The 12041-nt window shown below is 46.5% G+C and overlaps 1 protein-coding gene across 2 annotated transcripts in view; it reads left to right on the top strand.

The window, feature by feature from the left end:
* Positions 1–12041, top strand: part of LOC120021254 (LHFPL tetraspan subfamily member 2a protein) — a 68228-nt gene that overhangs the window by 52810 nt on the left and 3377 nt on the right. For both annotated transcript variants that reach the window (XR_005472486.1, XM_038964924.1), the window contains exon 3: positions 2344–3338. Coding sequence is in view for 1 of the 2 variants with exons in the window: in XM_038964924.1 (XP_038820852.1) it covers positions 2918–3338 (421 nt within the window). In the remaining variant the exon portion in view is untranslated. The remainder of the gene's footprint in view (positions 1–2343; positions 3339–12041) is intronic.

Consider the following 12041-nt stretch of genomic DNA (forward strand, 5'->3'; position numbering starts at 1 on the left):
TTAAACTTGTCCGGTCTGTGAGGAGCAGACAAGGAGACTGAGGAGAGAGTGATGGCGAGCAGTTGCTTCACGAGCCTGAAAAATACATGATCTAAGTGATTGATAGTTGCTATTCAGCAGTCATAAAAGTATGTCTTATTTACTTTGAAGAACTACTAAAATAGTGATTTTTGGCAGACAGCACAGGCAGCAGCTCTATAGGCATGAGATGATGACTTGGACTGAACTAATAAAGTCATCAAATTAAACAAATATTTTATTAAAGTAAAGTAATGTGAATAGATTATAGTTAATAAGTGATACACAGAAAGGGGCAGTCACTACCATCATGGGACTTGTTTAATTTTGTTATTGTTTTATTCAGTGTTGTTACAGCATTCAACCCACATAATGCTGTAAATAATCAAACCCAAAACAGAACCGACCTCAAAAAACACAAATCCCTCAGCTCTAGTCTGTTGGCATGCTTTATTTATTGTCTATTTGTTTTGCTGTGAAACCAAGCCATGTGGGTCAGCTATCTGGTTCCTGTTTCGAGATGGTGTGTGGAATGGCCGAGTTGTGAAATGATGTCACGGCTTGTTATCCCACAGCCTTCTAGTGATGGTAGTGAATGGTGCGTTGCTAGATGGAGACAGTCAGAGTGTCACTAGGTTATCTATTCAACTCTCCAGCGAGTGACAGACTCTGTGAGATGACGGTGTTGTTGTGAGATAGATAGGGTTACCCCCCCCCCGACATTGATAGAGCTTATGACATGTTCATGTCACTGGGATATGTGCTGGTAGTGTTTTTGTAGCTTTTATGTGATGGTGACACTGGGGTTTTGTGAGTCCTGTAGTGCTGGTGTTTATAAAATGGCTGTGTCAGCAGGCTTATCTCAAGCAGGCTGATTCTAGATCTGTTATGTGTTAGCTCCGCGGTGGTTGGAAAGCCAGGCTGCTATCAGCTGGTAACTGACCGTAGGTCAGCGGCGCGGGCTGTTTCATCTGAGACTGCCGTTTGTTTTTTCCCTCCGTCTGCATCCATTTGTCAAAGAATCCGTCATCCCTTCTTTCCACATCTCTCCTTTCTGACCCCGTGAGTCACGGAGCTCTGCGGGGGAAACCAAAACAGAGAGCAGAGCAGCCGGGTTCCTCCGGGCTCTCAGACATGAAGACACTCAGAAAGGAGAGGAGGCCCCCACTTCAAACGCACACTGACATGCATCTAGACATCTGTGTGACCAGGCCTCCTCTCTCTCGACCTCCTCCGTCTCTTCCTCCTCCTCTCTTCCTCTCCAGGTCTGGCTCTGTTTAAGCCTGACAAGGAGGTTGGTGACTCATTTAAAACAAGCCCTCTGTCTGTGTATGTTTTATTCACCGTTATTCTCGTTCACCATGGCTGCGCTACGCCACTGACTTTTAGAGCAGGGGTGTCAAACTCAATCAGTGCCAGGGCCATATTGGAAGAAAAAAAAAACGAATTGGTGGGCCAGACATAGCCTAAAAAAAAAACGTGTCCACAAACTGCGACCCACATTGAATTCACCCGTGCGATCACATCAGGCTGTCATTTCATAAAGTAGATGATTCAACTGTCGACTCTTTTATACTCGCTTGTGTGTCCTATTGTCCTTTGGTAGTAATTTATACCGGCGTGTGAATCCTTTATCTTAAAACTTTTTGATAATCAAGATGACATGTTCTGTAGAATACAGCAATGACCTGTTGGTACTGAAACTTGGCATGGCCATTTAGCCTACAACACATTTAAACTTTCGGTCTGGTAGAAGATTCAGTCGGTGCCATTAGTGATGATATTATCCAGTGCACTGCCTGAGTTGTGTGTTTGTGTGGGGGGGGGGGGGGGGGGGGTCTGGGAGGAGGGGTGGGTGTGTGGCAATACACTGCCGTTTGGCGTGCAGCACGTTGGCAGCGCTTGCTGTGACTTGCAGTGCAGCGCCTTGCAGGCTGTATGGGAGCGGGCCAATGTGAATTGACAACCCAAATCGTTGCGCAGGCCTTGTGTTTGACACAACATGTCTTAGAGTATGGGTGGTTGTTTAAAACTGCTGTGTTGGTCAATGACTCCGTTTTGTGTTTTCTGATTAAAGTTACATTTTATGCGAGTCGGGAGGGGGTAAACACTGCTTCTGAAACATTCGATGCCAACATTGTTAATACAGCTTGTCACAGCTATAAGTTTTACCATGGTCTGTCGTAAATTATGATCACATCCTCACGTTCTTTTCCCTTCTCTTGCTCTCTCTCTCTCTCGCTCTCTCTCTCTCTCTCTCTCTCTCTCTCTCTCTCTCTCTCTCTCTCTCTCTCTCTCTCTCTCTCTCTCTCTCTCTCTCTCTAGGTGTGTAGTTGGTGAGAAGACAGCTGGCTGGCCCTGGAGACACTCCTTCACTACGATGTAGAGTCCATAAGAGAGAGAACGAGAGAGAGAGAAAAAGACGAAAGTGATACTGTTTACACGCTACGCACAAGACAGAGAGAGAGCAAGTGAAAGCGGGTGAGTAAGACAGTGGGAAGGACGGAAAGAAAAGATGGAGTGACAGAGCAGAAAGAAGGAACAAGAACAACAGCAGGAGGAGATAAGAGCAGAGAAAGAGAGGGCCACTGTGAATCATTGACCTCAGGCCCTGCCTCCAAACCAGCCTCTTCCGCCCTCCTCCTCCTTCCTCCTTTCCCTGCGTTGGAACTGTTCACTCTCTCCCACACCTCTGTCACAACAGGAACCCATTCTTTGCTCTCTCCCTCCACCCTTTTCCCTCTTCCTGAAGACCCCTGAAGACTTGAACCTTCACCTTTGACCCCACCTGTGTGACCCCTGGATGACAGTCCACCTCTCCCGGAACCAACCCCATCGAACTTAACTGAACAGACAACACCAGGAACACTTCAGAAGCACTGCAAACGTCCCCACCACCATGTGTCACGTGATCGTGACCTGTCGCTCCATGCTGTGGACTCTACTCAGCATCGTGGTCGCCTTCGGCGAGCTCATCGCCTTCATGAGCACCGATTGGCTGGTGGGCTTCCCCCGGACACCGGACGCCGTCTTCGGCCCTCACGGCGCCACTGCAGCCGGCGAGGCCTACCGGCCCACCCTGGGCATCTACGGCCGCTGCATCAAGCTGCCCCACCTGCAGCGCGGCGTGCTGTGCGGGCCGTACGCCGTGCACTTTGGGGAGATCGCCAGCGGGTTCTGGCAGGCGGCGTCCATCTTCCTGGCGGCGGGGATCCTGCTGCTGTGTGCCGTGGCCTTCATCTCCGTCTTCACCATGTGCTTCCAGAGCATCATGAAGAAGAGCATCTTCAACGTGTGTGGACTGCTGCAGGCCATCGCAGGTGAGACGGAGGGAGACACTTATTGACATGCACCTCACACAGCAAATGCACAGGCCCTCTTGTTCCAGTGTTGCTGTGTGAGGGGCTGCGTTGTCTGTGGGTTGGTTGTAGTTATCACTGGGCAGTGTAGTAGTTAGACACAGCTGGCTGACTGTTGAACCCCTGGAATGTAGGGAGAGAGGGGCTTGTGAAGGGGTGGGTGCCGTTTGACCAGCCAACATTCAGCCCCATCTATCTAACCTTTAGTGCTGCTGTCCCCGTCTCTAACCTTCAGAGTTTAAACATTTACTAGAGCAATCAGACCCCGCTGACCACACACACACACACACCCACGCGTACACACACACACAGGCCCCCGAGAGTGTATTAACTATTACTCCCAGCTGGCTCTCTGTGTGCTCTAGGTGACCATTAACCCTATAGGTCGGGTATCCGGGTATCCGGGAACCACAGCAACCGAACCCCTCTTGAGGTCGTTGCCATGAGCGACAAGGTACCAAATATTTGTCCTCTTGAGTCAGCTGGGGGTGACGTCATGTGACCTGTGTGTGTGTGTGTTTGTATCTGTATGAATCTCGGAGTCACTGTGACCTGCTGCGGTGAATTATGGGAGGCAGTCATAGGAGAGAGTGAGGTCATTCCGACTGGATCTCTCTGAGCGTTCATCCCTCTCTCCTATCCTCCTCTGTACTTGTTCCTTAGACGGTCAGGGACGGTGTGATGACAGGGGACCGAGTAGGTCAGGGTGAAGTCGCCCTACAGACACTACTGTAAGATCAATTTGATGTCTTTTCCCCACTATTTGTTAAGGTTAGAACTTGGGTATGATGACAACTTTCTGGCACGAAATGAATTGAGCTGATTGCTACACCGGTGGACGGTTACCACCTAACAATGTAACCCACATTCAGACCTCGTGAAAGTGTCAAATAGTTGTTATTGAGCCGTAGTCAGAGGACTTCCACAGCTGGACTGATTAGAAAAGCAGAGCTGCTCGTTATGGGTCTGTGGGTCGCTTGGGAGGAAGAGGATAAGGAAGAGGAAAGGGGGCGAGGGGGAAACCAGAAATAACAGGGAGACGTTTCCTTCATGCCCCCAGCCCTCAGCCCCCTGTCTGAGTTGACTATAGGTCATTAACACAAAGGAAAGATGAATCCATTTTGAAGGTTATATTGTTTTTGTGCATCTCTGAGTGATGTTCTATCGATTCCCGGGGTAATTTCATGTTTTCATGTGTATCTGAGTTATTGCTGTTCAAGCAGGTAGAAATACAGCCAGTGTGAGCTAGAATTGCTCACTACACTGGAAGTGAATAGGAAATACAGCCTTTAGTTTACGAAAACGTCCATCATACATGTCAGATTTCAATACTGGCCAATGTCATCTTCTCTCGAATGAGCCATTGGTCATATTTTTGCGATACTCCTACATTGAGAAATGTGTAATTAAGCAGAGGGTCCACTACATTTCTCCTATTTGTCTGCCTCGACAGTCCAGGGTGCATTACATAGTGCCATTGCATGGTCGTTGTGAACGTAACACCCCATTCTGCGAGGCATATCGGTCTGCAGGTTGAACATGGTGAGATTGTAGACTGCTAAATTGATAGTACAGTTTGTTTAGGTGATTTTACAGCCAACTAGCTACTTCACATGCTGATGTTGTCTTTGGTATTATTGTGTGTAGCGAAGTATTCTACCGAGCTAGATAGCCCATAGAGAGAGCATTGCATTGTGGGTTTTGAGCTGCAACAGAATTCCCCAATGATTTTAACATGTTGCTACAAACCTTATTATAACGACAAAATGAAACATATATACACCAAAAATATTGTTATCACATGTTAGTGTTATTTAACACTGTAAATTATAGGTGGTTTTGGGTGGATTTTTCCTTTAATGCCCTGGCTACAGGAAGAGATAAGGACCAAAACACACAGCAACACCATATCAAGCAGTCGGTCTGTGTTGACGTGGCTGTGGAAGATGGTGTTTTTCTGTTGGTGTTTTTCCTTCAGATGTCTTTCCTATTGACAGTGATACCTCCACATGTGTTTTAGACCAGAGGGATGGAAAACTCTGTAATTTCTCAGCCAGCCAGCATTCTGTGATATCACTTTATCGTCTCTCTCTCTCTGTGTATATCTCTCTCTCTCTCTCTGTATATATATCTCTCTCTGTGTATCTCTCTGTATCTCTCTCTATATCTATCTGTATCTCTCTCTCATTATCTCTCTCTCTCTTTCTCTCTCTGTATATATATCTCTCTGTATCTCTCTCTCTCTGTCTCTCTTTGTATCTCTCTGTCTCTCTCTGTATCTCTCTCTCTCTCAATATCTCTGTATCTCTATCTCTGTATCTCTCTCTGGATATCTCTGTATCTCTCTCTCTCACTCTCTCTCTATATATATATATATATCTCTGTCTCTCCTTTCCACCAGTTTGACTTCTCTCTCTCTCTCTCTCTCCCTCTCTCTCTCTCTCTCTCTCTCTCTCTCTGTATATCTCTCTCTCTATATATATAGATATATCTCTCTCTCTGTATATCTCTCTCTGTATATCTCTCTCTATATATATATAGATATATCTCTCTCTGTATATCTCTCTCTGTATATCTCTGTCTCTATATATATAGATATCTCTCTCTCTGTATATCTCTCTCTGTATCTATCTCTCTCTCTCTGTATATCTCTCTCTCTATATATATAGAGATATCTCTCTCTCTCTGTATATCCCTCTCTGTATATCTCTCTCTCTATATATATATAGATATATCTCTCTATATATATATAGACATATCTCTCTCTCTCTGTATATCTCTCTCTGTATATCTCTCTCTCTGTATCTCTCTCTCTGTATCTCTCTCTCTCACTCTCTCTATATATATCTCTCTCTCTGTCTCTCCTTTCCACCAGTTTGACTTTCCTCCAATCATTATTTCCACTAAGTGTGCAGACCGACCGTACCGTAATGTGACTAAGACTTGGATCAGGTGGCAGATGTTTTTTGATGAAAGGCTTGACCTCAGATTGTGAGATTGTGGTTGTGTAGCCAGCGGTGGTCACGTCATCCCACTTGGAGTCACTAGACTGGTCCTGACTCTACTCACCTCATTTACACACACACTGATGTCATCCTGGGAAGGTTGTGTGTCTCTGATCGAAATCTATTGGAGATGTAACATAACTAGAAAGGCTTCGCCGAGATTGTCAGACCTTCATACCGACCTTGTTCCATAACGGGATGTTCAGTAATACTGGCACTGAACACAAGGGGGCGCTATTTTCAAACCCCACTGATCCTCTGTATTTCAAAGGTTAGCAATGCTAGCAAAAATGAAAGTAACAGGAAAATGCTACTCGCAGTTTGCTGCACGCAGAAAACAAATATTAGACAGCAAAGTTATTGATCCAGGAGGGGATTCTCTGCCGTTACCTAGCGAAGCTTGATTTTGGAAGAAGCTAACCATTTAGCTAGATAGCTAACTAACTAGCTACTAAATTAGGAAACCAAATGCAGAAATGCAGAGCATGTAGCACATTTTAGACAGTTAACTTAATAGTTATAAGATATCTAGCTGGTAAACATTTAGTTGTGAATTCCACACTATAACTAGATCCCTTGGCGTGTGCTGCACTACAGTGAGGGACTCACAAGGCTCCTGTAGTTGTGTGCTTGTAAACAAACACCATGTGACTTGGGGAAATCCAGTGAAATGAGGAACGTGATCTTCTTTATCTCCTAACGTATTGCACAAGTTGACTGCAGGTATTTGCTTAAAAAGTTTAAAAAGTTTTAATTCTAAGACATACTTTCAACGGTATAGTACTGTCACACAGGTGACCTTTGACCTGGGTGCTAGGGTTGGTCTGAGTGATGGCTGATGGGAATTGTGACGTTGACCCCTTGTAAACGAACGAGGAAATACAACATGGTACAGTGTGACTGACTGTTTCAGGTCAGATGATAATGACTGTATTGGAACAGGCTGATCATGACGACTAGTCTAGATGTTTCTACTGTTGAGCAAACAGAGAAAGCCAAAGTACAATACTGGCCCGGACTGACTGGAACTTAAATCTCATTACCCAATCAAATGTCTGAGATGTCGATTGATCACGAGCAGTGTTTACAAAAGAGCTGTGTGGGTGCGAGGAAGAGAGGGGGAGGGGGAGGGAGAAAGAGATAGAGAGCGAGTTTACAACAGACGTGTGGGCGAGAGGAAGCGAGAGGGAGGGGGAACGAGATAGAGGGGGAGAGTCAGGTGAAAGGAAGTGTGTTGTAGATAAAGGCTGATAGACATGAATGGAAGGTCCGGTTTACGGTCACGGTGCATATTATTGTAATCCTGAATCAGGCCTTCCTACCAACGGAACAGTAACAGCTCTAGTATGACTGTGTGGAAAGAATCAGGATATCATATCTGTCCCTATTATTGCCTGTTCTCCTATTACACTACAGTCCTCAGTGGAGCAGTGGAGCAAAAACACAGAGAAACACAAAACTCCCCCAGGTTTCCCACAGAAAAAACACATGTCTAACTGCTGAAACCATTTTCTTAACTCTAGCAGGCAACGGTGGCCAACCGTCCTCCTGCAGGGGATACTAGGTATGCAGGCTTTTGATCCAGCACTGCTCTAAGACACCTGATTCAGCTGACGAAGGTTCCCGAGGAGCAGCGGATGAGTAAAGTCAGTGTAGTTATTGAAGAGAGTGTCTTTAGGAGAGTGAGGAGACCCAGTTCTTCACACTCTTGGCTCACAGTTCTACCTGGCAATCACAGCAGCCTGGAAGTTTCCAGTAAGAGTCCCGAACTCCTCCTTCCCTCTCTCCCTTTTCTTCCCTTTTTCCTGGAAAGCTACACTCTAATATTTGTGGAGAGTTAAATGTGTGGAGAGGCAAGAAATATGAGAAAGACTACACAAACTCTTGCATCTCTCCCTTAGTGGGGTAGTGTGGGGTTAGCGGGGTAGTGTGGGGGTAGTGTGGGGGTAGGGGGGGTAGTGTGGGGGTAGGGGGGGTAGTGTGGGGGTAGGGGGGGGGTAGGGGGGGTAGTGTGGGGTTAGGGGGGTAGTGTGGGGGTAGGGGGGGGGGGGGTAGTGTGGGGTTAGGGGGGTAGTATGGGGGTAGTGTGGGGTTAGGGGGGTAGTGTGGGGTTAGGGGGGTAGTATGGGGGTAGTGTGGGGTTAGGGGGGTAGTGTGGGGTTAGGGGGGTAGTGTGGGGTTAGGGGGGTAGTGTGGGGTTAGGGGGGTAGTATGGGGGTAGTGTGGGGGTAGGGGGGGTAGTGTGGGGTTAGGGGGGTAGTGTGGGGTTAAGGGGGTAGTGTGGGGTTAGGGGGGTAGTGTGGGGTTAGGGGGGTAGTATGGGGGTAGTGTGGGGTTAGGGGGGTAGTGTGGGGTTAGGGGGGTAGTATGGGGGTAGTGTGGGGTTAGGGGGGTAGTGTGGGGGTAGGGAGGGTAGTGTGGGGTTAGGGGGGTAGTGTGGGGGTAGTGTGGGGTTAGGGGGGTAGTGTGGGGTTAGGGGGGTAGTGTGGGGGTAGGGGGGGTAGTGTGGGGTTAGGGGGGTAGTGTGGGGGTAGGGGGGGTAGTGTGGGGTTAGGGGGTAGTAGAATTGAAACCATACCTCCAGTCCGTCACCAGAGCTGCTCTGGCTGTCAAGGCAACGCAGCAACATGTGGAAGCAATTTATGACCTACTTTTCATTTCCGCATTTAATACGATTTCGGTCTGCTCTGAGGGAGATGGAGAAAGAGAGAGAGAGGAAAGCTGGTGTCGGCAATGCACTTTTTTCATCTCCTGGCGAAGCGAGTGACTGGGGCAGACAGAGGGAGGGAAGGAGGCTTAGAGTGCTGCTCTGATATAGAGGTCCATTTATGGCCCCTCTCTCTTTTTATCTCTCTCCATACCCTTCTCTCTCCATCACTCTCTCTCTGGCCTTTCATTTTAATCGTATTATTCTAACTGTTTCCTACTGAGATGCAGATGGCTGCAGAACCCTCAGGCTGCCTGAGTGATCCACTCCCACGGTAGGGAAGGGAGAGGAGCAGAAGAGGCATGCAGGACAAGTCTTGAAATCTCTGCACTAGTGGCCTTACGGTAGTGATATGTGCCTGTAGACATATCGTAGTTACATCGTTCCCAATCTAGACTCGAGTGGACATCCAGCATTACTATTGCTATTATTAACAGAGCTCCCAGTAGTAGACTTCTAGTAGTAGACTTCTAGTAGTACACTCCCAGTAGTAGACTCCCAGTAGTAGACTCCCAGTAGTAGACTTCCAGTAGTAGACTCCCAGTAGTAGACTTCCAGTAGTACACTTCTAGTAGTAGACTTCTAGTAGTACACTCCCAGTAGTACACTCCCAGTAGTAGACTCCCAGTAGTAGACTTCCAGTAGTAGACTCCCAGTAGTAGACTTCCAGTAGTAGACTCCCAGTAGTAGACTTCCGGTAGTAGACTTCCGGTAGTAGACTTCCGGTAGTAGACTTCCGGTAGTAGACTTCTAGTAGTAGACTTCTAGTAGTAGACTTCCTGTAGTAGACTTCCAGTAGTAGACTTCCAGTAGTAGACTTCTAGTAGTAGACTTCTAGTAGTAGACTTCCAGTAGTAGACTTCCAGTAGTAGACTTCCTGTAGTAGACTTCCAGTAGTAGACTCCCAGTAGTAGACTCCCAGTAGTAGACTTCCAGTAGTAGACTTCCAGTAGTAGACTCCCAGTAGTAGACTCCCAGTAGTAGACTCCCAGTAGTAGACTTCCAGTAGAAGACTTCCAGTAGTAGACTCCCAGTAGTAGACTCCCAGTAGTAGACTCCCAGTAGTAGACTTCCAGTAGAAGACTCCAAGTAGTAGACTCCCAGTAGTAGACTTCCAGTAGTAGACTTCCAGTAGTAGACTTCTAGTAGTAGACTTCTAGTAGTAGACTTCCAGTAGTAGACTTCCGGTAGTAGACTTCCAGTAGTAGACTCCCAGTAGTAGACTCCCAGTAGTAGACTTCCGGTAGTAGACTTCCAGTAGTAGACTTCTAGTAGTAGACTTCTAGTAGTAGACTCCCAGTAGTAGACTCCCAGTAGTAGACTCCCAGTAGTAGACTCCCAGTAGTAGACTTCCAGTAGAAGACTCCAAGTAGTAGACTCCCAGTAGTAGACTTCCAGTAGTAGACTTCCAGTAGTAGACTCCCAGTAGTAGACTTCCAGTAGTACACTTCTAGTAGTAGACTTCTAGTAGTAGACTTCCAGTAGTAGACTTCCAGTAGTAGACTCCCAGTAGTAGACTTCCAGTAGTAGACTTCCAGTAGTAGATTTCTAGTAGTAGACTTCCAGTAGTAGACTTCTAGAAGTAGACTTCTAGTAGGAGACTCCCAGTAGTAGACTTCCAGTAGTAGACTTCCAGTAGTAGACTTCCAGTAGTAGACTTCTAGTAGTAGACTTCCAGTAGTAGACTTCCAGTAGTAGACTCCCAGTAGTAGACTCCCAGTAGTAGACTTCTAGTAGTAGACTCCCAGTAGTAGACTTCCAGTAGTAGACTCCCAGTAGTAGACTCCCAGTAGTAGACTTCCAGTAGTAGACTTCTAGTAGTAGACTTCTAGTAGTACACTCCCAGTAGTAGACTCCCAGTAGTACACTCCCAGTAGTAGACTTCCAGTAGTAGACTTCCAGTAGTAGACTTCTAGTAGTACACTCCCAGTAGTAGACTCCCAGTAGTACACTCCCAGTAGTAGACTCCCAGTAGTAGACTCCCAGTAGTAGACTCCCAGTAGTAGACTCCCAGTAGTAGACTTCCAGAAGTAGACTTCCAGTAGTAGACTCCCAGTAGTAGACTCCCAGTAGTAGACTCCCAGTAGTAGACTCCCAGTAGTAGACTTCTAGAAGTAGACTTCTAGAAGTAGACTTCTAGTAGTAGACTTCCAGTAGTAGACTTCTAGTAGTAGACTTCTAGTAGTAGACTTCTAGAAGTAGACTTCTAGTAGTAGACTTCTGGTAGTAGACTTCTAGAAGTAGACTTCTAGTAGTAGACTTCTGGTAGTAGACTTCCAGTAGTAGACTTCCAGTAGTAGACTTCTAGAAGTAGACTTCTAGAAGTAGACTTCTAGTAGTAGACTTCTGGTAGTAGACTTCCAGTAGTAGACTTCCAGTAGTAGACTTCTAGAAGTAGACTTCTAGTAGTAGACTTCTGGTAGTAGACTTCCGGTAGTAGACTTCTGGTAGTAGACTTCCGGTAGTAGACTTCTGGTAGTAGACTTCCAGTAGTAGACTTCTAGTAGTAGACTTCTAGTAGTAGACTCCCAGTAGTAGACTTCCAGTAGTAGACTTCTAGAAGTAGACTTCTAGTAGTGGACTCCCAGTAGTAGACTTCTGGTAGTAGACTTCCGGTAGTAGACTTCTGGTAGTAGACTTCTGGTAGTAGACTCCCAGAAGTAGTCTTCCAGTAGTAGACTCCCAGTAGTAGACTTCCAGTAGTAGACTTCTAGAAGTAGAATTCTAGTAGTAGATTTCTAGTAGTAGACTTCCAGTAGTAGACTTCCAGTAGTAGACTCCCAGTAGTAGACTCCCAGTAGTAGACTTCTAGAAGTAGACTTCTAGTAGTAGACTTCCAGTAGTAGACTTCCAGAAGTAGTCTTCCAGTAGTAGACTTCCAGTAGTAGACTTCTAGTAGTAGACTTCCAGTAGTAGACTTCCAGTAGTAGACTTCTAGTAGTAGACTCCCAG

This window comes from Salvelinus namaycush, chromosome 26 (assembly GCF_016432855.1).
Source record: "Salvelinus namaycush isolate Seneca chromosome 26, SaNama_1.0, whole genome shotgun sequence".
Lineage (NCBI taxonomy): Eukaryota > Metazoa > Chordata > Actinopteri > Salmoniformes > Salmonidae > Salvelinus > Salvelinus namaycush.